The sequence below is a fragment of the Sphaerodactylus townsendi genome, linkage group LG05, assembly GCF_021028975.2.
Source record: "Sphaerodactylus townsendi isolate TG3544 linkage group LG05, MPM_Stown_v2.3, whole genome shotgun sequence".
Lineage (NCBI taxonomy): Eukaryota > Metazoa > Chordata > Lepidosauria > Squamata > Sphaerodactylidae > Sphaerodactylus > Sphaerodactylus townsendi.
The window spans coordinates 56,973,537-56,998,310 of NC_059429.1; the positions used below are offsets into that span (position 1 = coordinate 56,973,537).

Genomic DNA, 24,774 nt, shown 5'->3' on the forward strand with positions numbered 1-24,774 from the left:
GATCAGCCAAAGTGACACGGCCGTGGGGCTCCGCCTCCTCCGCCTTATAGAGCAGCGGCTCGCCCAGAGTAGCCCACAGAGGCGCGCCGAGGAGCCCCGAAGGCTGGGTCGAGGCGCGCTGCCATGGGATGGGACGAGCGTCCGGTCTGCCCGGTGCCTTCGGCGTGGCTGCCTTTCCCTTCGCGCCCCCGGCGGGCAACCTGAGTCTGTGCGGGCTCCGCCGGGAGAGGCTCAACGCCACCGCCATGGCCCCTTTGGTCGGCAACGCCACGGCTCCGTGCGGCTCTGTCTCCATCGTCTTCCCCTTGACCATGATGATCACGGGCATGGTGGGCAACGCGCTGGCGATGCTGCTGGTGTACCGCGCCTACCACAAGAAGGAGAACCAGAGGAAGAAGTCCTTCTTGCTGTGCATCGGCTCCCTGGCTCTGACCGATCTCACCGGGCAACTGGTGACAAGCCCCATTGTCATCTCGGTATACCTGGCTAACCGGAACTGGGACAAGGTGGACCCCTCGCTGAAACTATGCACCTTCTTTGGCATGTGTATGACTGTCTTTGGGCTGTGCCCTCTCTTCATCGCCAGCGCCATGGCAGTCGAAAGGACTTTGGCCATCCGAGCCCCACACTGGTACTCTGGCCACATGAAGACCAGGGTGACCAAATCTGTCATTCTCAGTGTATGGCTGGCCATCTTTGCTTTTGCGCTCTTGCCCATCATTGGTGTGGGGAAGTATGCTCTCCAGTGGCCAGGCACCTGGTGCTTCATTGGCACCAGGGATGATGAAGGCTTTAGGATGGGCAACTCAGTCTTTGCTTTGATTTTTGCTTTCCTGGGCCTCTTCTCCCTCCTTATCACTGTGGCATGCAACGTGGCAACAATCGTTGGTTTAGTATGTCGGTGCCGAACCAAAAGTTCCAGATCTCAATCCAGAAGGCAGTGGGGTAGAATCACCATGGAAACCCTGATCCAGCTGCTAGGTATCATGTGTGTCCTCTTGGCCTGCTGGTCACCCCTTTTGGTAGGTTGCTTGCCTCTGCTCTGATTTCATTGTAGACATGTGGGGCTTTGTGGACCATTGGGTCTCTCTCTCACACACACACACACACTCACTTTCTGTTTTGAAAGTATCCCTAAAAAGGGAAGTTAAAATTTCAATTTAGAACACCCCCCCCCCCTCCGTAAATCTGCCTGCAACTTTAAATGCCTAACTCCCAATACTTTTCTGTGCAGTTTCTGTCTATGGATGAAATCAATTAGTTTAGGCTGGAGTAAGTCTGCATAGGATCCTATGTAAGTCTGCATAGGATCAGATTGTTACACTAGCTTTCTCTCTTTGAATGTACACTGACTTCAGAGTATATAGGCAGGGCGGGGAATGAAGGGGATAAAGAGAATGAAACAAAACGTGGAACTCTGACTTGTATTAGGCAGGTAGCTGTTCACAAATGTTCGTGAGGATGAATTGTCAGAAAAAGATGGCAGTCTTGTGAAGTTTTAATAGGAGCTCATTACTGCATGTTGTGCTCTGTAGTTTTAGTAAAAATGGCAGCATGAGGATGGGAGCAGCATATGGCTTTTGAGAGTGTTTGAGTGGGATTTCTCATGGTGTTTGTACATATTCCATGTTTCTGGTCTAACAGACTTTTGAAGCAGTACAAGAAAAGCCTTTTAGGAGAGGAAACTATGGAAGTGACACTTGGCAGAAGCAGTTAATCTAACTTCAACTATCTAACCTCTCTCCACCACCCCTCCCCCCAGCATCTGCATTTCAAAAAGTTTTTTTCCTAGAGAACTGATAAGATAGATCCTGTAAATTATTTTTGCTTAAAAATTGTGAATTCTTTTGGATCATACTGAGCTTTCCCTCTGATCTGGCAGAATCTCAGAGCAAAGAGAAGACACAGTACGCTATTTCAGATCCAGTTGGCTTAGCAGAGAATCACTGTAGGAAAGCTTTCAAAGTGAAAAACCAGCCCCTGCTGGATTGTTTCTGGATTTGTAAAAGGAGCTCATCAAGCACCATAATATGGGCTCTGGTGGGCTGATATTATGAGGTTGAATAACTCTCTGGGCTTGTTTACTAAAATAATTGAGAAGGGGAGTGGGTTTAAATTCATGCCAAGGGGTTAGATTCAAAGGTACCCTTCCATTCACAGAACTGCTTCCATAAGCAGAATGTTACATGTAGATCAAACTCAGTGCTTTTGGGTAGCAGCCCAGATCAGGTGACAGTGTCTTTAGGACAAACCTCAATTTTGGCATGAGCCAAAGACATGTCATGCATAAAATAACTGTGACATTTTAAACTCTTCTGTCTGCATTGCCCGCCCCACCAAATGCTCAGTTTCCACATTCCTGTTCTCCCCCACCCCACCAGTGGTAGCTTCTGATTTCACATTTCAGAGCCTTATTAGAAAATTAATTGCTCTGGAAAAGATAGGCATTATTGGCAGGAAAGGCTTAGATACTGCCACTTATCAATGCTGCACTATAAACACCCTTTCTTGTTCTTCTTCAGAGAAAACCAGTGGCAACTCACTTTTGCCAGTGTCATGCCTTAGTTTTACATTAGCAAATATGACTTTGCCAAGATCAGCCCCTCAAAAGTGCCATTTCCTGAGCATTTTTTCCGGCCAGGCTACTGGAGGACTTTCTGGTGTGTGTTTTTTAAATGCATGAAACTGATGTATAGAAATTGAGGAAGAAGGAAATAGCAATGATTTCACATTCCTTCTTTCCTCCATATCATCGGTGTTTGCACAAAGTTAGCTATCAGCAGTTTGAAAAAATAGCAATTCCAGCTAGAGGTGGTAAGATGAAGATTCCAAAATATCACTAAAAGGACTGCCAAACTAATGAAATTTTAGAAAGACATATGATTTTAGTTAATTGATGAACAATTACATCTTCATCTGGAGAAGTATGTTTTCAGAGATCTCTGCATATAAAGCTGCAGGTACTATTTAGATGTGTTCCCTTGTGTGTGAGAGAAGTTATGAGTTTCTCTAAACATTCTATATTTTTCCATTTAAAACAATTAAGAATTTTAAAAATCTCATGTCCTTTCAATCTGGGGCACTTATTAGTTGCTCAAAAATGTTTATGCAAAAGTATGAATATAATATTCAAGTCCAGAAACATCTTAGACACCAATGAGATTTTTGGGGTACAAGCTTTGGGGGGGTCAAATCTTCCTTCATCTCTCCAGAGTTTATACTCTGAAAATCTTGTTTGTCTCTAAGGTGCTACTGGACTTGAATCTAGCTGATCTATATCAGACCTGCATGGCTACCCTCTGAAACTCTCTTCATGAGTATAATGTAACTGAGATAAAGGTCGATTCCCCACGGTCAATTAATTGCATGATGCTCATGCGAAATATCAAGGTTTCAGCAAGAACTCCCCACTGCTTGAGTGACAAACAGGGATTCATCCCATTTCTGGCGCTTGTTCTCCCCCTTATCCCGCGTCCCAGCAGAACCAGCTTGAAAGTACAACTTCTCTTCTTAGCATGTTTTCGATCCAGTTTCGAGGGGAGGAACGGGGGTCCAATCTCTGTTAAAAATTCCCACCGTGGAGTGTGACACAATTGTCTAGCAACCAATCAGTGCTTGGCAGGCACTGAGTGATGCGCGTGCAGCCTCTTCTGGGTTTCAATTTAGCTTTTGGTCTCAGCGAGCGCGAAGAGATGTTAGCATAGGAGAATGAAAAACCGCTTAAATGATTAACCGTTTACCCTTCCAAATGAGCGAAAACCCGCTTAAGCACCTAAATGTTTAAACGTTCATCCTTGCAAATGAGCGAACCTCAGGTTGCAAGTAGGAGGGAAAATTTTCCTGCCCCAAAAAGGTCCTGCCGCAACACGGCACGCCAGCCAATCAGAAGAGACCCGCAAAGGAGATCACGTGGTAGTGGGGATTGCTACATTTCTAGAATCCGAGATAGGCCTACACGTCCTTGCTGAGTACATGCTGCGGTGGGGAGGTTGAAACCTCAATGAAAAGGTGCGGTTTCTTTACAAACTTGGTTTGATCTAGATAGAATTTCCCTGTGGGGAATCGACCAAAGTGTCAAACTTGGAAGATTTAGTAGTGCTATCCCTGCCCTTTGGTCTACGGTTTCCCTGTCATACTTCAAAGTCAGCTGCAAATGGTGTTTCCTATTCACTCACCAGGAGGTAAACCTCCTGCCTGTGTCCTCTGGCCAATGAGTGTTAAGAAACTGGAATGATATTACAGTTAATTTTTAAAATTCATTTAATATCTGTATTAGATTCTGCATTGATTTTTCACAACAAATCATTTTGTTTCAGGCCTGACCTATTTTCAATATAAATTCATTGAGTTGTCCAAGTATTTTTTTTTTTGGGGGGGGGGGGCTACTCCAGATGCAAAAATTAATTTATGAAGGAGACAGATTTTGAAAGAAGTGTACATTGATATCAAATACACATTTTTAAAAACATGTTGCTGCCTCCAATAATATGGAAAGCAGGATTACCAACTGCAAGTTGGGGCAGGGAGTTTTCCCATCACTAGAACTGATCTTCAGGCTACAAAGATCAGTTCCTATGGAGGAAATAGCAGCTTTGGAGGGCAGACTCTAAGGAATCACATTCCCATTGAGTTCCCTCTCCAGGCGCCACTTCCAGATCTTCAGAAATTTACAGAGCTGGAATTGGCAGCCCTTTTGTTCTGCTTGCCATCTGCTGCAAAGTGTCCCCCTTCTCCATCTTAAGTTTAAAATAAGAGGAGAGAGGCACTAGTTTTACTAGTTCAGTGTCCATGGACATATGTGAGGGATGTCAAAATCAAAATTTGGTAGCAGACAGCAATTTCAGAACTGCTCGAGGGATACAAGACTTAAATAGTAAGCCATTGTAGATGAACTATTTAAATGTATTGATTAAAGTAACCTGTGATTCTATGACAGAAGCTGCAAAAAAAAAGCTATGTGAAATTCAAATTGCCTATTGGTTGCTCAGTGCTTGAGGCTCATTCTGCAAAGTGGAGTCTGTTGAAAATTGTCTTTTAAATGACCCTTTCTTTATCTCTTAACAAAGAGTTCTTCAGTTCTGACTCTTCATGCCAGCGCACTCTCTGGCAAAACAAAACAAAAACCCACTGGGGCTTATTAAACACAAACCAAAGCAATTCCATCTGATACCAGCCATCAGTGGCTAACTACTCATGTGTAAAACAGACTGCTGCTTTCTCTATCTCTGCTTGGAGATTCTCAAACAATCATTTGGCTAGGGAAATGTTTGGTACCAGGCCAGAATTTGCTCAGATCAGTTTGCCACCTCACGAACCTTCCTTCCATGCATCCTGGAGGCATTCAAGGCGAGTTCAAAGAGGCAACATCTCCTGCTTGCAGCTTCATGGTGCATCTACAAAACCTGTCTTTCTTTCCATTCTGCCCCAACTACATCCAAGGGGAATGTGTGAAAAATGGGACCTCCTTCTGTGCTTTTCTTGTTGGGTCCAAGATAGGCTATAGAGGCAGCCCACCTTAGATCTGCCAGCAGCATGAGACTGAGAGAAGTCAACATGTACAAATCAATCCATACTAGAAATGTACTAGTTGAAGAGATGCTCACATTAATCCCCTAGAAAATTCCTTTGTTCATTTTGTTTCCTCTAAAGATGGTCTGTTTGGCATCCAAGATGGCATGTTGTAATGGCAAGGAGAAATTGACATACACACACTGGTCCCTTTCTCCTTGCTTTAAGCAAGTAGGTTTCACTTAATTCCAAGTAGTGTTCCTGTTTCTCATTAAAACCTTTGCTGCCAGTGCTCTACATTGTTATTCTTTGAGATGTCTGGATTTATTTGATGTATTCAGAAAGAGATTAAACCAAAAAAGACTTGTGAGGTATTTAAAATGAGATGGCAAGAAAATAGTTAAACCTGGAAAACCTGAAAGTCCCTTATCTATCCCCATCCCTCTGAACTGTTGCTATCTTACAACTGGTACGTAACAAAATTAAAGGCACCAAACATGTACAAGGGTTCTTACCTCAATCCCGTTTAACTTTTAAAACTAGACTTCTGCCCACAGACCTCTATACTGTCTGCAGTATGACTGTCTCATCAATCCTTTTTTCACTACTATAATTTATAGTTGGTAGCTCACAAAGAAATGTTCTTTTTGATTCCCTAAACTGTTATAAATAACAGTACTTACCAGACATTAGTGCGGGAGGTATTTCCTTTTTCTAAGAAAATATCTGTTTTAATGTAATTGACACACTTTTCAAAGCACACCATGAATGCTTTAACAAATGAGTATTCGTAAAGCTCAGTGGATAAACTTGTTTTAATAGGGATCATGTTTCATCAAAATGTCATGTTACTAATTAATATTTTCAGATAATTCTTTCATGTACCTAGGTGTTTTCTTGTTGACAGCATCTTTCAAAGGTAGCATCCTTGGGGAGGACAAATAAGCCTGTAAACCTTTATGCAAAACCTGGTAATTGCTAGAACTTTATGCAAACACTTAATTAATTTGTTCCTTTGTGTTGACCATGAATACAATGTTTAGATTTTCCCTATAAAATGAAACTGAGGCCCATTGTGCACAAGGTGTCTGCTGCGCAGAAGGGGCAATTGTCCAGCACAGCAAGATGTATTTCCCTGAGCCCTGCTTTTAATTTCCATTCTCCCCATGCCAAGCAACACCATTTTAAGTGGTACTTTATTTTTCTTTGCTGCTAGAGCAGAGGAGATATTCCAGCTTTGTCCCAGACATCTTCCCTATGCCCACCCCCAGCCCCTCCCACTCCCTCTTACTCCTATGCACACCTCTCCTCTTCACCCTTTTTCAGATTTATTATTTCAATTTGTGTTATTTATTACATTGATATATCAATATAAACAGAGAATCACTGCAGAATCACTGTCTTTTATGGCATTTTAAAACCTCCAAATGGCAGATCAGTCATTTCCCTCATGCCCTAACAACCAGAGTCATTGCAATTAATAACAGACTGGAGGGGATGTCTGTGCGATGAATTCCAAATGGTGGGCTAACCATTTAACAACAAACCTCTCTCTTCTCTGGCAGCAGTAGCAGGAGGTATATGTGGGTGAGAGAGAGAAGATGGGGTGGGGGGGGAGAGATATATCAGTTCAAGAACATGGTCCCCTTCTTCAGCAGAGTTTGGTCCAGGGAAGTGCTTTGCCTTTTTCTTTTGAGGGGTTATTTTTGGAAAGGGGCTACAATATTGATATAACTGGAATCACAGGTAAATCATCTAACTGCAGTTTAAAGGACTTTACCTTTCAACTACTGGTTATGATGAGATCTGTGCCTTTGAGGGGGTCTTGGGCAGAATTAAGAGCACCAGGGAAAACAGAGCCCCCTTGTGACTTCAGCAAGCAAGCTGCAGAGCAGGCAATAAATGCCTCCTCCTGTGTAAACAGAGAAATGCAAGGAGATCACACTACAGCCCCATTGCACACCTAAGAGCCCTGAGGTTAGTGTTTCACGCACAATGGGTCTGGGTGTGAGATTAATTGAGATTCTCAGATCATCTTATAACAGCTACAAAAGTGAATTCAGTGATTCCCATCCAAGCCTTTAGCTACAAAGTATATATGGGGGTCATGCCCTCTTAATAAATAGTTGATGCTGCTTTTCTGCATATCTAGCCTCTACCACTTTCCCTTAAAGAAATACAAGGGAAATGTCCAAGTAGTTTTCTAGTGGATTGCCTGACAAGGCAACTCCTCCAGAGTTGAGGAAGTTGCAATGCAATCATAGGAACAGTTTCCTAAGAGTAAGACCCATTGAGTTAAGTGGAACATACTGCCAAGTACACTCAGGATTTCTCCCTTATCCTCTTTTTGGACAATCCCAACAGGACGTTTTTCTCATTTTCACCAACTCTAGTTGTATATCCTCCATTCCCACACAAATTGTGAACAGCCTCTGTGAAAAACAGAGGAAAACACCTACCTTTCCTAGCATGGTGTTTGGGGGTTGATTTTGTTCATGTGTCCAGAAGAGAAGATTTGCTTATGCTTGAAGGAAAGGAAATATCCCTTCCCTCTGTATTTTCACAAGGACCTGGCTTGCTGAGACAAAGAAAACTGAGATTTTATTTTAATTGGGGAAGGGGGGGGGGATCAGTGCAACTTTGTAGCACTGATACTGCATTATGTCAATATATATGGCCAAATCTTTCCTCTACTGTCTCAGCATTTGAAGAATTCTTGAAATTCTCCTCTTCCCCTGAGTAGTAGGCAGCCAATTAGTCTTTGCAATGTAAATAATTATGATGGGTTACCCAGCACTCTCTAGCAATCATCACTGTCAAAGGTTTCAGTTATTGTGGTATTCTGGAAGAATACTACACATGCACAATTTTTCAAAATAAAGATGTGTGTAGAAGTCCGACAGTGGTGTGACAGTATCTGAGGTGGTATATATGTAGTCTGCATGTGTTATGAATGAGAAATCCTGGAAGGGAAGAAACCAGATTACTCTGGGTCATATGGAATCTCTGTTGCAAGTGCAAATTGAGCAAAAATTGAAAAATATGGGGAGGACATCAAATACACTGTCAAAATTCACTTTCATCTTCTTTATTCCATAATCTTTTTTTCAAAGACCCTTTGCTTTTTTTTAGCTGAAAAATTAGGGAATAATTAGCAAAATATGAAAGAAAATCACCCCTCAAACATATGCAGTATTCACTATGTCCATGGTGGCGAATCTTTGTCACTCCAGATGTTATGGACTACAATTCCCATCTGCGCCTGCCAGCATGGCCAATTGGCAGGGGCTGATGGGAATTGTCCATAACATCTGGAGTGACAAAGGTTCGCCACCACTGCGCTATGTTATAGACTGAATAAGGTATCAGTGAACAATATTCTTTAGCACTTTTCTGGTCTGTAAGCTTCCCCCGAGTAAAATAACCTTTTTTTTCAAGTGGCTCAATTTGATGTTCCTGTCACAGTCCTGGTTGATCTGTGAAATATGGAGATGACCAAGCTGTGGAAATGATTGAGCCAGAGTGCCTTCTACCCTCCTGCAATGCTAGAAACACACTTGGTTCTCTGTGAAGAACGGAACAGTGAAGCATTTGGGTAGATAGTTGAAGTTCAAATGGAGGAAAATTCAAAGTGAATATGACGAAGCACAATTGAGAACACATTATCATGCCTACACTGTGGTGGTGATGGTGGCAAATCAGTTCATCTGCTCATGCAGTGCCACTGAACAAAACTTTTCCAAATTATGATGGGGCTCTTATTGTGAAGGGACTGTTGTCCCAGGCTCCTGAAAATGTAGACCAAGTAAATATACAGGCTTGCTGTAATGTTTTTGGAATCCATTTTGTAGATAAAATTGCTGAAGTGATTTAGATTCTACATGTGGTTGGTTCAATCTTAGTGTGCTACTGGAGTGCAGTCTGGTCATAGTTGCATGGATAATTTTCAGTTGGTGAGGCCTGATGAACTGTTCAAGCTGCTCAGAAAAGTGTCTGGCCCAGTATGTCTAGATTCAATCCTTGCCCTCTGTGGTTGTTGGCATAGAGCTGGGCTGGGTTGGTCAACTGGGTCTCAGAAGTAACATATGCCTCTCTGCAAGGAGGTGTAGTTCTGGCCACCTTGAAAGTGGAGTTATGCAACCCCTACTGAAGAAGAAATTAGTGGATGAACAAAAACTAGCTAGTGGCCATTATTCCATTCTGGATGCTTCAGTAGGTGGGTGGCCATGCAGCTTCAAATGGTCTTGGAGAATATTGATTACCTAGGATCATTTCAGTCTGGATTCAAGCCTGGATTTGAGATGGAAATGACCTTGGTCATCCTGACAAATGATCTTCATCAGGAGAATGATGGGAGAGTGTGTCCATTTTGCTTTTCCTGGACATTCAGTATTATTGACCATGTATTGGCAGAACCAAGCCTGGAATTTGTGACTGCCTAGCAGCAGTAGCATAGCTATGAAAAATGGAGCCCAGGGCACACTCCCAATTTTCCACACACTCCCTATGGGCCCCCCGTGCCACACCCCCGTCCCTGCATCCTGCTTACCTTAGTCAGCAGCCGGGCCTGGTGGGGCGAGGGGGGAAGGAGGAGGGGCATGGCTGGCTCTGGGTGTGATGTCAGCTGGCCTGGTGGGCCATGGGTGTGCTCTCCAGAGCACGACCACAGCCTACCAGGTCGGCCGACAGGCACAGGCCTTGTCTCAGGTGGTGTGCAAACGTCGCACCCAGGCCAAGCTGCACTCCTCCTCCTTCCCGGAAGTGTGGAGGGTGATTTTCTGCCCCCCTTCGTGATGCAATGGGGACTGTCCAGGGCAAATGTCCCCACATGTTCCTGTTGCAGCTACGCCTATGCCTAGCAGTGTTCACTGAGCAGAATTGGTTGCTTAAAGCTACAGGTGCTCCTTTTACCATTTTCATATTTTAAACCCCATGTATTTATTTTTAATTCACATTTTTTCTGAAAACCTGTTTTGCCTGTTTACCACTCAATTAACTGGATTAAATATCCAAAGATTTTGCTGATTTTGCTATTAGAATACAGTGATGATGCATTATACATTTATCCTTTTAAAATTGATTCCAACAAATTTTTACATAAATTTTCTTACTTTGAATGACAAATGATTACTAATGAGGATATGGGTTTATGTTTGCAATATGTTTTGTCTAAGATTGTATTGAGTATTGTTATAAATAGCAGCAATTGGGTTGTGAATAGCAGCAATCTTCCCACAGCCCCGCTGGGACTCTTTGCTCCTGTGAGAACAAAGGGCAGAAGTGAGGAATGATGTTGGATAATAACTGTTATGTTGTGATGTTATTTCTCATTTGCATTTGAAAGAACTTATGGTTGCCAGATCCTCCATCAACTGGCAGGGGACAGAGGGGACTTACCAGGTGGTGGAGCCTCTCGTTTGCTACATTCTGATTTTGACACTATTCAGAATTCCCCAGTGTCCCTCAAGTGACTTAATTATGTCCCTTCTAGCCACAACATGGAGTGCCTTCAGTATGTTGGAGTGCTGCTGACATCCTCCACCCGTATTTTGGCAGATTTTTTCTTCAGCTGCATGGAAACCTATCTAAAATATTGTTCTATTCATGACCTACATGAATCCTTGAGCATTTGGGACATAAATTCATTCAATTTAAATTAGTAAATCAGCCTTTCAACATATCAGAAATTGTTATGCCTTTGCCTTTTCAAATGTTATGATAACCCCCACTTTTGAGGGTTTGGGTATGGCTTTGAGATTTGGGTTTGGGGCTCAATTTTTTCTTATTGCCGTTACACCTCTCCTTCCTGCATTATTAACAACAATTGACGTTACAGAGAAACTATAGGACCAAACTGCTACCACTGGGAAGCATTAACTGTATGCCAGGTTGTGAGGCAGACTCCCTGAACACCTTGGAACATACACTTTGTTTCACCATTTTTATATCCTTAGCTTCATAGCAAGCCTGGCAAGAATATAAGGATGAGTATCTGCACAAATATAAGGGGAGGGGGGAATAGGAAAACTGCTTCAGAAAATAGCAACACAACCATTTTTCTCTTAAAGAAAAATATTTTTTTCAAATATTGTTCATGCAGAAGAACACAATTTGATAATATTACACATTTGCAGATGAAGAGAAAAATGCAATCCAAGTGAAATTATCTTGATTTCAGTGAGCTAGTAAAGGACATTTATGTATTCTGTATGTGTGTGTATTAAGTGCCATCAAGTTGTAGCTGATGTATGGTGACCCCATAGTATTTTCAAGGCAAATGAGGTGGCTTGCCATTATCTTACTCTGCATAGCAACCCTGGAATTAATTGGTGGTTTCCCAGCATGATATTAACTATGAGCAGACCTTAAATGTGGCTGGATTGTGCCCTTTGCCTTCAATGCCACAGGACCTATCTATGCATACGAAGTAAAGAAATGCATCAAATAATGTCTTTTGCAAATGGAACAGTTTTTGCTACTCTATGCTGTTCGATGCGATTATAGCATGACAGCACAGTCTCTTGGCAGCCCAATCCAGAGCCTTGGGGCAGTCAGGGACATTTTGGCAGCATGAGGAGACCCCCAAAACCCGCACCTTCCCTGCCACTGAAATTCCTCCCATTGAGCTCAGTGGATGCATGCTACCTAAAAGAGTGGCATAGGTCCAAACCCAATGTATCCAGCAGCAAAGCTGGGGTAGAAGCTGACTCAGGTTGGCTCCACTCCTGGTCATGCCTCCAGAACACCCCCAATGGGACTGGCAGCAGCACAGGAGTGCTGACTTGACCCTCTGAGCTGTGGCTGGGCATCTCAGTGGGTCACAGCAGCAGCCCACTGGCAGATTTGCCCTTCCATCAAGGTAAGTGCCTTTTAGAGGGCAAATCCACTGGCTTAGTCCCTTATCGCCTCCCAATGGCGATCCCCCCCCCTTTCTGGATTGGGCCATTAGATAAGTTCCCCTAATGCTTGCTGGTATGCAACAGTAGATGTGAGAAATTTACACAATCTCTCTAAGCCATAAAGCAGAGAGGAAGAAATTGCTTCTAGCCATATGGGAGAAGCGTGGTGGGGGCAGGGGGGCTAACCATATTCTCCAAGTTTTATTTTCTGTTACATCTATACAGATTGAAAATGTAATGAGGAAGTTATATGACTTAGAAGATGTGGAAAAATTTTAGCTTAATGTGATACACCATACACATACGTATGCATATAGCCTATAAACTAGTCAGAGCGGAGGCTGGTGTTTGCTGTTCATTGTCCCAGGTTTATCTCCCTTCCTCATTGCTTTTCTTTTCTCCCAAAATAGAATTTTCCTTTCCCAAAAACATTTTAGTAGAGGAATTTCTCTCAAGCATTCCTTCTGTCTGTACTTCTTAGAGGACGGCTTGACTAACTTTATCTGGTTTATATGTGGGTTTTGCCTGTTTTCTGGTTGTTGGCACAGTTTTGGGCTGGGTCGTAGTCTGATCCGTGGTGTCTATTTTCTAAACAACTATTATATTATTCACTATGTGATAACACTTCTGAAATGAGGAAAGCCAGAAAATTGTACTTCACCCAAGCTGATACAATATTTTGAGCCAGCTATGAGCTCAGTCCTCAGTATCTCTGCTGGCAAAAAGGATGGTTCCTTCCTTTCTGATCACATGTAGCCCTTGTAATCTTTTCTCAAAGCCACTTGAGTTCCAAAGAGTAACTGACGGTAGTGGGTAGTTAGAATGCAGAGTGGTGATTAACAGTGTTGAATCAACTATTTGAACCTATCTTGTGGGGGAAATAAAGGATTGGGAAATAAAGGATTGCCAACCTCCCTGGAGTGCTTGGAGATCTCCTGGAATTACAACTGATCTCCAGACTACAGAAATCAGTTCCCCTGAAGAAATGGTATGGCTTTATATCTTGCTGAAGTCTCTTCCCCAAATTGCACCCTTTCTAGTCTTTACCCCCCAGTCTCCAGGAATTTCTGGACCTGGAGATGATAGCTCTATTTTTTTATGCATGTGTTCAGTTGTCCAGTGAGTTCATCTGAAACTGCATGGTTGTGTGTCATCTGTGTTCCCTATATTTCATTACATAAACATCCAGAAAATACCATCTCAAATCTGGTCCAAAGCCTTGATCCTGTGGTTATGTGGCAGATAACAACCAAAACTGATTCCAAATAAGTCTGAGATGGTGTTGGTTAGCAAGGTTAATGTTCTGTAAAGTATTTTGTTGCTAGTTTTGGATGGACAGAATCTTATATTAGCTGACTCTGTTAAGAACTTGGGGGACTTTGGAATGAATCAAATAAAATAAAATAAAAAACCTTTAATGGCATATTATAAATAATTAGCAAAGTGCATAGAAGGAAATCATAAACAGATTAAAAGTTTGTTTACAGCAAGCAAACAACTTATGTCTTTGACTTGCTGTTGTGGTAGATGTAGTGAGATCTGTCAACCGTTATTATAGATAGGAAATAAGTCATCGTAGATGTGACAGCTTCATTCTTATCTGCCAACAAAAGCTTCACACAGTCCTTGTCCAAAAGATCTTTCTGATCATCAAGCAATTGTCCAAGGACAAGTGTTCAGGTTTCTTCATGTAAAGGATAGTGAAGGATAATATGAATGAGCATATCTGGTTCATTAAGGTCACAAATACATAGATGAGTGGAGTATGGAGTTTGTTAAAATCTCCCTATAGAGACTGCAGAGGGAAAGATGTTCAATCTTGCTAGAGAAAAAGCTCTACGTTGTGTTGGATTGTTTAATCTAGCCAGATATTTTGTGCTTGAGTCAGCAGAAGGAATTATTCCAAATATTCCTGGCAAACATATTCTTGGCTTGTGAGGATGTAATAGGTGTCTGTATTGGTCCAATTCCAATTCCAAAACCTTTATTAGGCATAAAACTGCATCGGTCTATTAGTCTGTGTTTAATTGTTTGATAGATGTATTTTTCATCACACAATTGCAGGGTATCCAATGCAATTCCAATTTTGGCAATTTTACTGTAGATGGACAGACCAGTTTGCAAATTTTATGTCCTTGAGTAGGTATGAAATAAGGTTGTCTTAATTAGAGTTGAAGTGTATTTTCAGTCAATATCTGATTGCAAATAGCCATCCTTTGGACTTAAGTAATTGTTGACCTGTTTCAGCACAAAGGGTCATATAGTTACACATTTGGGGATGCCTAATATTTGTCTTAAAAAATTGGCTTGTGCCCGTTCAATATCCTTATGAAAGGAATTTATCCAAATTGGAATGCCATAAAGTAATTGTGAAACTAATTTAGCCTGAAAAATCCAAGTGGCAGCTGGCACATGTTGGTTCCCCTTTAAAAAGAATTTTTGAATTCCAGCAGCAGTACATTTTGCTTGTCCAATAACTTTCTTCCGGTGAGTGGTCCATTTGAGATTGGATTGGAAATTTAGTCCTAAGTATTTAAAGGATCTCACCTGATCCAAATAGGCTACACTGAGTTTCCATGTGTAGAATAATCTGTTTTTTGGAGAATCTCATGATTTTGGATTTTTCAAAGTTGATTGAAAGTGTATTTGGTTGGCAATAAGAGTAGAAAGTTTGTAGATATCGTATAAGGCCAGTTCTCATACAGGAAAGAATAGTGGTGTCATCAGCATTGGTGGATGACCATTGACTGTATCAATGGTGTGTGGCAAATCGCTTAAGAACAGATTAAATAAAGGCACCAGTAAAGGCACCAGTAAAGGCACCAGTACGCAGCCTTGTTTGACACCTTTCATGATGGACATTTTTGCTGATAAATTGTCGTTTGTATTAAGTTTTATCTGGCAGGATGTTTTAGAATACAATTTTTGTATCAAAAATAGAAGTCTGGGATCAATTTACAAATGGGTCAGTTTCTCCTATAACAAGAGCATTGATATGCCATTTAAGATCCAGAAAGGCCACAAAGAGTTCTCTTCTATCACACATTGCATATTTTTTGGCTAAAAAATTCAGTATTATGCAATGGTCAATTGTGGATCGATCTTTCCTGAATCCAGCCTGTTCAGCCTGTTCAGGGCCAAGAATATGGCTTGCAGATATTCAGTCTAGTAATTTAGACTCCAGATGATGAGCATATATTTGCCAATAATTTACAGGAGTCTAATTGGGCGCTAATTCTCAGGCAAAGTGGGATCTCTTTCTTAAATGTTGGAATAATTATAGAAATAATCCAAGAATCAGGGAGACCAAAGTGGTCAATTAGGGGTGAATCTTTATTACTGTCCAGAGCCACCTCCCTGCATTGACCTGGATGTCTCCACATGGCCTACACTTACCTTGGGGGAGGCGGACCCCAGGGCTCCAATCCAGTGGCAGCAGCAGGAGCTCACCATGGGGAAGCCACACCAGCTACTTTGCCAGCAAGAACAGAGGTGTCAGTTGAGGTGGCAACAAGCCTCAAGGCCGGTGGTGGCAGGGAACCTGCTGGGAAGAGACCACTGCAGGCTATACCACTGGCAAGGCTAATGGCAGCAGTGACAGACCATGGCAAGGGGAAAGCACCAGGGCTGCAGTGGGGAGCCCTAGCAGTCACTGGTGGTGGGGCTATCTGACTGATGACCCAACAATGTGGCAGAGACAGGCAATTTTCCCCACCCAGGCCTTTAAAGGGCAATTTGGCTGTCACATCAGATAGCCAATCCATGGACTGATCAGATAGCCCAAGAGTCAATAGGGGCCTGGGAACAGGCCTTGGCCCACTGGAGAGTGACAATCAGGGAAGATAAAATTCCCAGCTCTGATTCCCAGCTCTGCAGCTTGAGTTGTGGAGGCTTATCTGGGGAATTCAGAATTGCTTGTGCACTCCCACACACACCAGCTGTGTGACCTTGGGATAGTCACAGATTTTCAGAGCTCTCTCAGCCCCACCCACCTCACAGGGTGTTTGTTGTGAGGGGTGAAGGGCAAGGATGTTGTAAGCCCCTTTGAGTCTCCTACAGGAGAGAAAGGGGGGATATAAATCCATACTACTACTACTACTACTACTACTACTATTCTTCCTCTTCTTCTTCTTCTTCTTCTACTTCTTCTTCTTCTTTCGGGGTGGTCAAATGGAATCCCTCTTTCCCTTTTCAATTCACATTATTATATGGTGCTGTCTTGGTTTTTAGTATGAGGTAACCCTTTCCATTCCACAACAGAACTGTCCAGAGTGCAAATCCCGTTGTCCATGAGGCTGGTTGACACGCACAGTCCTGGCTTGGGTAAGGCAGAACTGGAGCAAGGAGGCTATCCCAGTCAGGCAGCAGAGGCAGGGTGGTGAGGCGCTCAGATCGCGGCCAGCTCCCTGGGTTTTTAAAGGGCCATATGCAAAAGAAGCAGAGCCAGTAGTGTTGGTTCGCCCCCACCCCGCGGATTTTCTTAGAAGAAAAAGGCAAACTCCAGCTTGCTTTTAGTAAAAGAGAGCTGTGGCGAATATGGGTGAGGAAGTGGGTAAGTGGTGGTTGGATGTGAGGGAGGGCAGAGTGAGGTATGTGAGGATGAGCTGGATGTGGATGAGAGTATATGTGTTGTGTGGTAGTAGTGGGTGAGGCACAGAGAGTGAAAGTTACCTGCATGTGTGTGTGGGGGGGACCCCACCTGACGTCTCACAAGGTAAAGTGTGTATGTGTTTCACTTCCACTCATATTACCTATTTACTGTTTTCACTGCTCATCTCTGCCCATCTGCACGAACATTCTAAGCCCTCATACCAAGCCCTCAGGCCACAGACAGACAGGCTGCACGAACATTCTAAGGGTGACAGTTAAACACAGCCAGCTTCATGGCCTGGTGCGCCAGGAAAAAGATGTTTTACCTGGCTCAGGTATGGACTTTCAGCAATTTGAAGGTCCGATTACCTGCCTGCAACAGGGAGGGATGTCATGTGAAAATTTGGGGGCGATCCATCCAGCTGTTTCGGCATTAGGGAGTCACCAACAAACGGATGGTTAGCTTTTTATATATAGAGATTTTTGTGAGCTACTTCGGGAAGAAAATGTGCAATATAATTTTTGGGAAAAATTAAATAAAGAGGGAATTTTGCATCGGTTTGCTGCCAGCCCCACATCATTGCAATTTAATGGAGAACTCAGTGGCAATCAGGCATATAGACATAGTAATTATCCAACTGGACAAAGCCTAAATTTAGCCTCTTAAATTAACTGTTATTTATTTAATATGTTTGCTGTTTCCTATATTTTCTGATAATAACTTGTGCTAATCACAGCCTTACTAAATCAATGGATGAAATCTATTTGAGGCAAATAGCAACAAAAAACAAAAGAAGAGAAGCTGGTATCATATTGAAAGGATGGAAATCCAGGTGTTGAATGAGCCAAAATTCCCATAACTTGAACTCATCATAGTAACAGACGATATGTTGCAGTCTGTGTCTCTTTACTGCCTCCAGAATTAGAAGTAGAAGTAGACGTGTGGGTTATATTATCTTTTGCGTAACTACAATTTTTGTTTTCCTAATCTAGTACCTTGATATGTTGAAAATCATTATGCTAAATACAGTACACAAAGAATGCTCTAAAAAAATAACCAGAAATTATTTCTGAATTATGTATCCTGTAGTAAGATGTAATGAAATCAGTGAAAATATTATTTAAATCCCATTTGTTTCAATTGGGTTTAATCTCTCTGGAGTTCACAGCCCTTGACCAGAATGAGAGACAAATTAATCTGGTTCAGACAATGTGCTGTTATTCTGTGTGTTATAAGGAATGGGGTGGGAATGCTTCTTATATCTCCGCCCACCTGCTCGCTGGCCATGTCTCCAACACCAGGGAAGCGTTCATGTGTTGCTGCAATGGCCAAGTTTGGTGACATCCAGTGTACGTGGATTCCAGTTGTATGTTTGAAATCTTATCAAACCCTTCTCCTCACCATTTAAAGGCACCCAATGTTTGCTTCATATCTGTAGTAGGATCTAATTCTACTTGTCATAGAGAGTGAAACAGATGAAGAATAATCTTTTTGCTATCATAATTATGACTTGTACCATTCAGCTTAATCTAATTCACATGATCTGGCTAATATTTCTGTACATTGCCACCAATGGATCTGTGTTTGGTGTGTTCTTTTTAGATCCTTGTTTCATCATTGCCCTTTTATCCTTGCTTTCTGGTGTCATTTATTGGAGCATTGTATAAAACATACAAAATGGAAGTGTTAATTGTCAACTTAAACAGACGTTTATTAGGCATATCAGTAAAAATAAAACAAAATACAGAGCAGGTGTTAAAACAAGACATACAACTGGACAAAGCACGTAAAGTTGGTAAGGAAAAGGTGTGGAACCAAAGCTATTTTATTGAGTAGTTAGCCTTTCTGGTTTATGTTTTATTATTTTTGCACAATTTTAATAAAATCCTTTCCTCATATTTTGTGGTGTTTTGTCTTACACCATTACAAGGTGGTTTCAATCTAATTCTAGTTCTAGATTCTTGTGGTTACAACCTTCCCTAAAGTGGAATGCCCGTGGACTAAGGTATCTTCATGGTGATGGAGAAAAAAAAATTGTGTGTTTAAAAGTTAAGAGCACTTTTATTTGAAAAAGTTTTTTGAACAAAGTGTATAATAAAGAAAACAAAGTGCATTATAAAGAGTATAAATAGTCTAAACATTATATGGATTATAAACAGTCTCCTGCAAACATTGGATAGTTATGGGGGGGAGGGCGGATCTGCTACTTCACCTTTGCCATCTGTAGTGAGACACTTAGATTGTTTACAAAAAAAATTAATTCCATGGCTGGGATTTATACAGATATATATAATTGATTGATTGTAGACAATACTATTAATGATTTCCAAGATGTTAATCAAACAAGCTATAGTAACATTAACTGGTTTGAATAAATCAGGAGTTATTTGATAATTTCACAGAAGTTTAAGATGTCTGACAAGATTTGAAGAAATCATAAGCAAAAACCAGGAGAAATTACTTTCCAACATTTTAAGCAGTTATTATGTCTAAACATTCATTTCAATTCAAGTGGGGAAAAAATCTGGGTTATGAAATTTCTAAAGAAAAGTGGTGTTAGGGCTCAGTCTGGTCTGAATGGGAACCCCTGGGAAAAAAACACTCAGATATAGAAGAGGGGACAGTGTTGGTTCCAGATTCTCAGGCACTACCTGTAGATGCAGAGATTGAGAAGGCAGAAGTTCCTGCAGGATCAGGTCCCCAGGCTCAGGTAGAGCATTCAGACTGGGATCCACAGCGAGGTCCAAGCTCTGAGATTCCCCAGCAAGAGCTTAGCTCTGAGACTCTTTAGCCCCTGGATACAGAGCAGGGACGTAGGTATAGATTTTTTATGGGGGGGTTGGGGGCATGGCTACGCCTTCACCAGCCCCTGGGGGATGTGGCCATGCCTCCCCAAGCCCCACCCCGGCCTCAGTAGTTATAAAAGCAGCTCTATGAGGCCAGGGGTGGCAGACTCCCCTGCTCCGCCCCCCCATTTCCCCCCCCCCACCGGCTGGGCTCCCAGCCGGCAGTCCCTTCTGCCCTCTCCTCCAGGCAGAGGTGTAGCTAGGGAAAATGGAGCCCAGTGCAAAATCTGAGTTTTGCGCCCCCCCCCCCGTGGGCGGCTGCTGTGATGCTGGAATCCAACCCCAAACGGCATCACTTTCAATGATGTTTAAACTAGGGAGCCCAGATTCTCCTTTTAAATCCACCTTAAAGGGGGAATCTGTGGTCCCCAGTCAAAACAACATTGAAAGTGATGCTGTTTTGGGGTTAATTATCACCCACCCTTAAACAGCATCTCTTTCAACGTTTAAACTGGGGACTTCAAATTCTCCCTTTAAATCCATGCCGAAGGGGGTGGATTTAAAAGGAGACTCTGGAGAAATTTGGGGGGTGCCTGCTGTCAGGGGTGCAATTGTTATGCTAGCAGCACCAAATTTTCAGGGTATCAATCAGGATCAGCAATCAGGATCAGAATTGTGTGGTGACTAGGGATAGAATCACCAGCTTCCACGTGGAGCCTGAAGACCTCCCAGAATTTCAAATGATCTTCAGACTGCAGAGGTTAGTTTCTCTGGAGAAAATGGCTGCTTTGGAAGGTGGACATTGTACCCAACTGGGGTCTTGCCCATCTCCAGATCATCAGGCTGTACCCAAAAATCTCCAGAAATTTCCAATCCTGCATTGGCAACCCTAACATAACCCTAACTTGAAGCATTCCATTATAACTTGGTGCCTGTCTGAGTGGATCCATTTTTGATGAGTTTTGATACCATTTTTTGTTTATTCACATTGAATTTTCTCATTAAAATTATCACATTTATTTTAATATTTTTATAATATTTTCATGTGGAACTCATATATAACATATACTTAGTCTTAAAAATGCTGTAAAAATAATGAAAAAAACCTCCAGGAACTTGTCTGAACTTTATGAAAAGGCACACATCAACAAATTCTGAAAGCAAACAGGAACCTCCAAAAGGTTGCATTGGCACTTCTCAAGTAGTGACTTTGTGCATTTGGTTTTCTTTTCAAATAACAATTCCCTTAATACTTCTGCCTCGTGTCCGTTGTAAAGAAATGTCTCAAAATTATGAATTCTGTGTCTATATCAAGCACGTTTTCTTTTGTTTTTGTAGATTATCATGTTGAAAGTGACCTTCAGCCCCATCTCTGTGAAACAATGTGGAATGACCTGCAACCAAACTCAAAGCATAGAACTCGACAAAGAGTGCAATTTCTTCTTGATTGCAATCCGCTTGGCTTCACTGAATCAGATTTTGGATCCCTGGGTGTACCTGCTGTTTAGGAAGATCCTCCTGCAAAAGGCTTGCCAGGTAGCAAATGCCATCTCTTGCCACTCTAAGGATGGATGGAAAGGGCGGCACATCATATTGTCAGACAAAATTAGACACACAACAGCTTGAAGCAACTTGCGCGTAAACAACTTTCCACGCATTGTAATATTTTACTGTGAATTGGGGCATCAGAGATATGTCTTCTCTATGTACATTACATGGAAGGGATATATTCAGTGATCTCTTAATTGCATATCATATTTTTCCTTGTCTGAAGGAAAGAGTTAAATTGTTAAGAAATGAGAATGCTATAACTAACAAATCATGTGGCTTTTGTAATTCATAGCCCAAAATGCAACTTTTTTGTGCATGTACCAAAGACATCCTTTGAATTTCCCTACAACATGGGATAAGAACCTACAGTATTGAAAATGGAACTTTGAATATAGATTCAATGGCAAATAAGTTATTGAAAAGACTGATTTTAAAATAGTCAGCTATTTTCTTCTATTTCCAGCCTTCTTTTTTACATGGAAAGAGAAGGAAGAATTTATTCATGTCAATTCTGGGAGAGGGGGAAGAAGCTGAAGAACTGAAAATATTGTTGTATATATTAATGACTTAGTTGTTTTTATAGCAAGAGATCAATGAAATGCATGGAGTTTTCAAACTAATTATTCATTATCAATAAATACTAAGAGTATTTTCAAATGATAGCTTGTGTCATTATCTCACTTGTTGTACAAGTGAAATATTGTTGTTGTTGTTATTGCTGTTGTTATTGCTGTGAATCATTATTGAGTCTTCTCTCAATACATTGTTTTGCAGATATATTGCATTATCCCAGAACAGTATTTTGCCTCTAAAATATTATTCTCCAGATAGCAGATTAATTACTGCTGTGAATTTTGAGGGCAACATCATGAATGCTTTTGCACAGTGCCTGTGATATTGCTGATGATGAGCAATATCTCCCACCCATTGATTTCACTATGTTGTTTGTACAGATTTTGTTAACGTTTTGCTTTTAAAATGCATTTTCCTTTATTTTATTCAGTCCATTGAAGACTTCTTTATTAATAAAGATTAATTAACAAAAAAAGATAAAAAGAAAAATCGATCCTATCATTGTTACAATTTTAAATAAAAAGAGAGACAACAAAGTTATGTATATATATATTGAACTATATAAAAAGCTGAAATCTGTTAACACTATTGACTCTTTAAGGTAGATTCTAATAGCCAAAGATATATTAATTTAGAAACATTGATATTTGATTACTGTTATGCAAATAAAGCTCATATTGTTAAATTGTGACCATCTTATGTAATATAATTATCCATTCACCTTTCCCCCCTTATCTCCCAAGATAAAACTCATGTTATGATAATTTCATTTAATGTAATTGTTCACCCTCCCCCTTTTTAACCCATTTACAATATAATATTGTTTATATCCTAAAAGATAGTTTACATCTATCATAACAGTCATTTTATTCACTTTCTACCATGTGGGCCAGGGGCTGGCTTGGGAGATGAAGGCGGGAGGATGATGGCTTGCCAACTCTGTCAGTTGCCTAGGGACATGTGATGGGACTTGGTTCCTTTAAATGCGGGGTGGGTGGGTTGTAGACATGGAGCCACCATCCCTGGCCACACTCCTTCCTGCCCGTGAGCTGTTTCAGACACTGGGTTCAGCCCCTATATCCGTTGGCCCCAATTGGTTCTGCTTACCCAGTCCATCATGGCCCTTCTGCCTCTCCAAATCACCCGTATTGGACACTGATGATGGTTGCTGGGGACTCTAATGCAGTGCAACCATTGAAACCCAACTACTAATTTTTTTTTCCTTCTGGCCAACACCTAACCTAACCCTTTAGAGAGAGAACAAGTGGTGCCACAGTAACGCCAGCAGCCACAACTCAGGCCATCCTCAGGATTGCTCTGCTCATCTCCTACATCTTACAGTTGGACATTTTGATCAATAGGTATGATATGAAGTGCCATGGAGCTTCCCTCTTTCCTAAGTTATTGTCTTTCAAAGAAGTCATTGTTTAAAAGATCCACAGGCTGATGTACTGGCCAAACCCAGACTCTCTGGATTTAGAGCAAAAGCTACACCATGTACCTTTGAACCATCCTTAGCCTTCTCAGCTGTTGCTCTAGTCTCCTAGAATGGTCTTTCAAATGAGACCTGGGCACTGTGGAACTTGATACAGTTTTGCAGGGCCTGCAATAGTGCCCAGCGTAGCTAGCTTCCCTTCCCTTCCCCTCTATTCTCCTTCCTTTCTTTTCCTTTCTCCTTTTTCTTTTGTTCCTTTGTTTACTGATTCCATACCTCTTTACTGTTAATTTATTCCCTCCCTCTGGTTGACTTGCTGTTTCTTAGGATTTGAGATGCGGTGATATTAGCATTGTCATTGTTAGTATTGTAGTTTTTGACTGTTGTAAGCTGCCTTGATCCCATCCAATGGGAAAGGGTGGCCTATAGATCTAATAAATAAATAAATTAAATTCTACGAATGTAGCATGATGTTAAATAATATATCCTTAGCTAAACACTATTAATTAAATAGCCCCATGCTATGGTCTGAAGGAATACAGTTCAGCAACCTTGCAGAAACTAAGCAGGGCTGGGTCTGATCCGTGCCTCTTGAAAATCCTATGTACACTTTCTTTAGTTCAACAGAAGAAGGTAGAATATAGATACTAAGAACAATCCTAAATAGAGCATTTCAAAAAGAGCAAGCAACTTGTATTGAAGACCCCTAATCATCATTACTCAACAGATGAAAGAAGAAAATAACAGATATTAAATCATCAGTGCAATTGTACATCAAAACTTTAGCAGAGCAGATGTAATCTCATTGTTCTGGCATTTCTTTATTAGTTCAACTGATAGAGTAAATCAACACAGAGGCACTTTGACATTTTATAAACTGCCTTTGCTTCCAAGTTTTTCTGTTTCAGGTTGAGAGACATTAAGAAACTCTCATTCTTCTCCCCATGAGCACAAATACAAAGGAAATCTTTCAGTCAGTCCACACAAAGTTATGTTCCTTTCACTACTCAAATCACAGGAGGTTTGGATGAAAGCTAAAATGAGGGTGAAGATTATAGTGGAATTTTAGAAGTTCAGTACTTCAATGTTTTGTGCTGGAAGAAGATGTTGTTGAGTCACAAATGACTCATACCAACCACATCCATGCTGTGTTCCAATCAAGAAATGAGCAGAGGTGGTTTGCCTTCCTCTGCATAGCAATCCCAGACTTCCAAGTATTGACCATGGCCAACTATGCTGACTTCCCAAGCTTTGACAAGTGTGGGCCAAAGTGGGCTATTTGGGCTGCTATTTTGAATTGGACACAAACATAAAAACCAAAATGGTACCACCATAATCCTCATCATGTAGTGGAGGTCTTTAATGTCATACAGAAGTGGAGATTGAAGGCAGGAAAATGAAATGCCCTTCTGGAATTTTTTGTCCACAGAG

The 24,774-nt window shown here is 41.5% G+C and overlaps 1 protein-coding gene across 1 annotated transcript; it reads left to right on the top strand.

Annotated features, from left to right (window-relative positions):
* On the top strand, window positions 1–22,698 carry PTGER3 (prostaglandin E receptor 3). Its single transcript, XM_048498799.1, has 2 exons — window positions 1–1,022; window positions 21,123–22,698. The coding sequence occupies exons 1-2, from the start codon at window positions 129–131 to the stop codon at window positions 21,408–21,410; spliced, it is 1,182 nt and encodes a 393-aa protein (XP_048354756.1). The 5' UTR covers window positions 1–128; the 3' UTR covers window positions 21,411–22,698.
* The last annotated feature ends 2,076 nt before the right edge of the window (window positions 22,699–24,774 follow it).

What these genes read in the sequence shown, in the direction of transcription:
- PTGER3 (XM_048498799.1), top strand. Translation starts at nt 129, where the DNA reads ATGGGACGAGCGTCCGGTCTGCCCGGTGCCTTCGGCGTGGCTGCCTTT. An exon ending in CCTGCTGGTCACCCCTTTTG is followed by an intron (nt 1,023 to 21,122) that starts GTAGGTTGCTTG and finishes TTGTTTTTGTAG; the next exon opens with ATTATCATGTTGAAAGTGAC.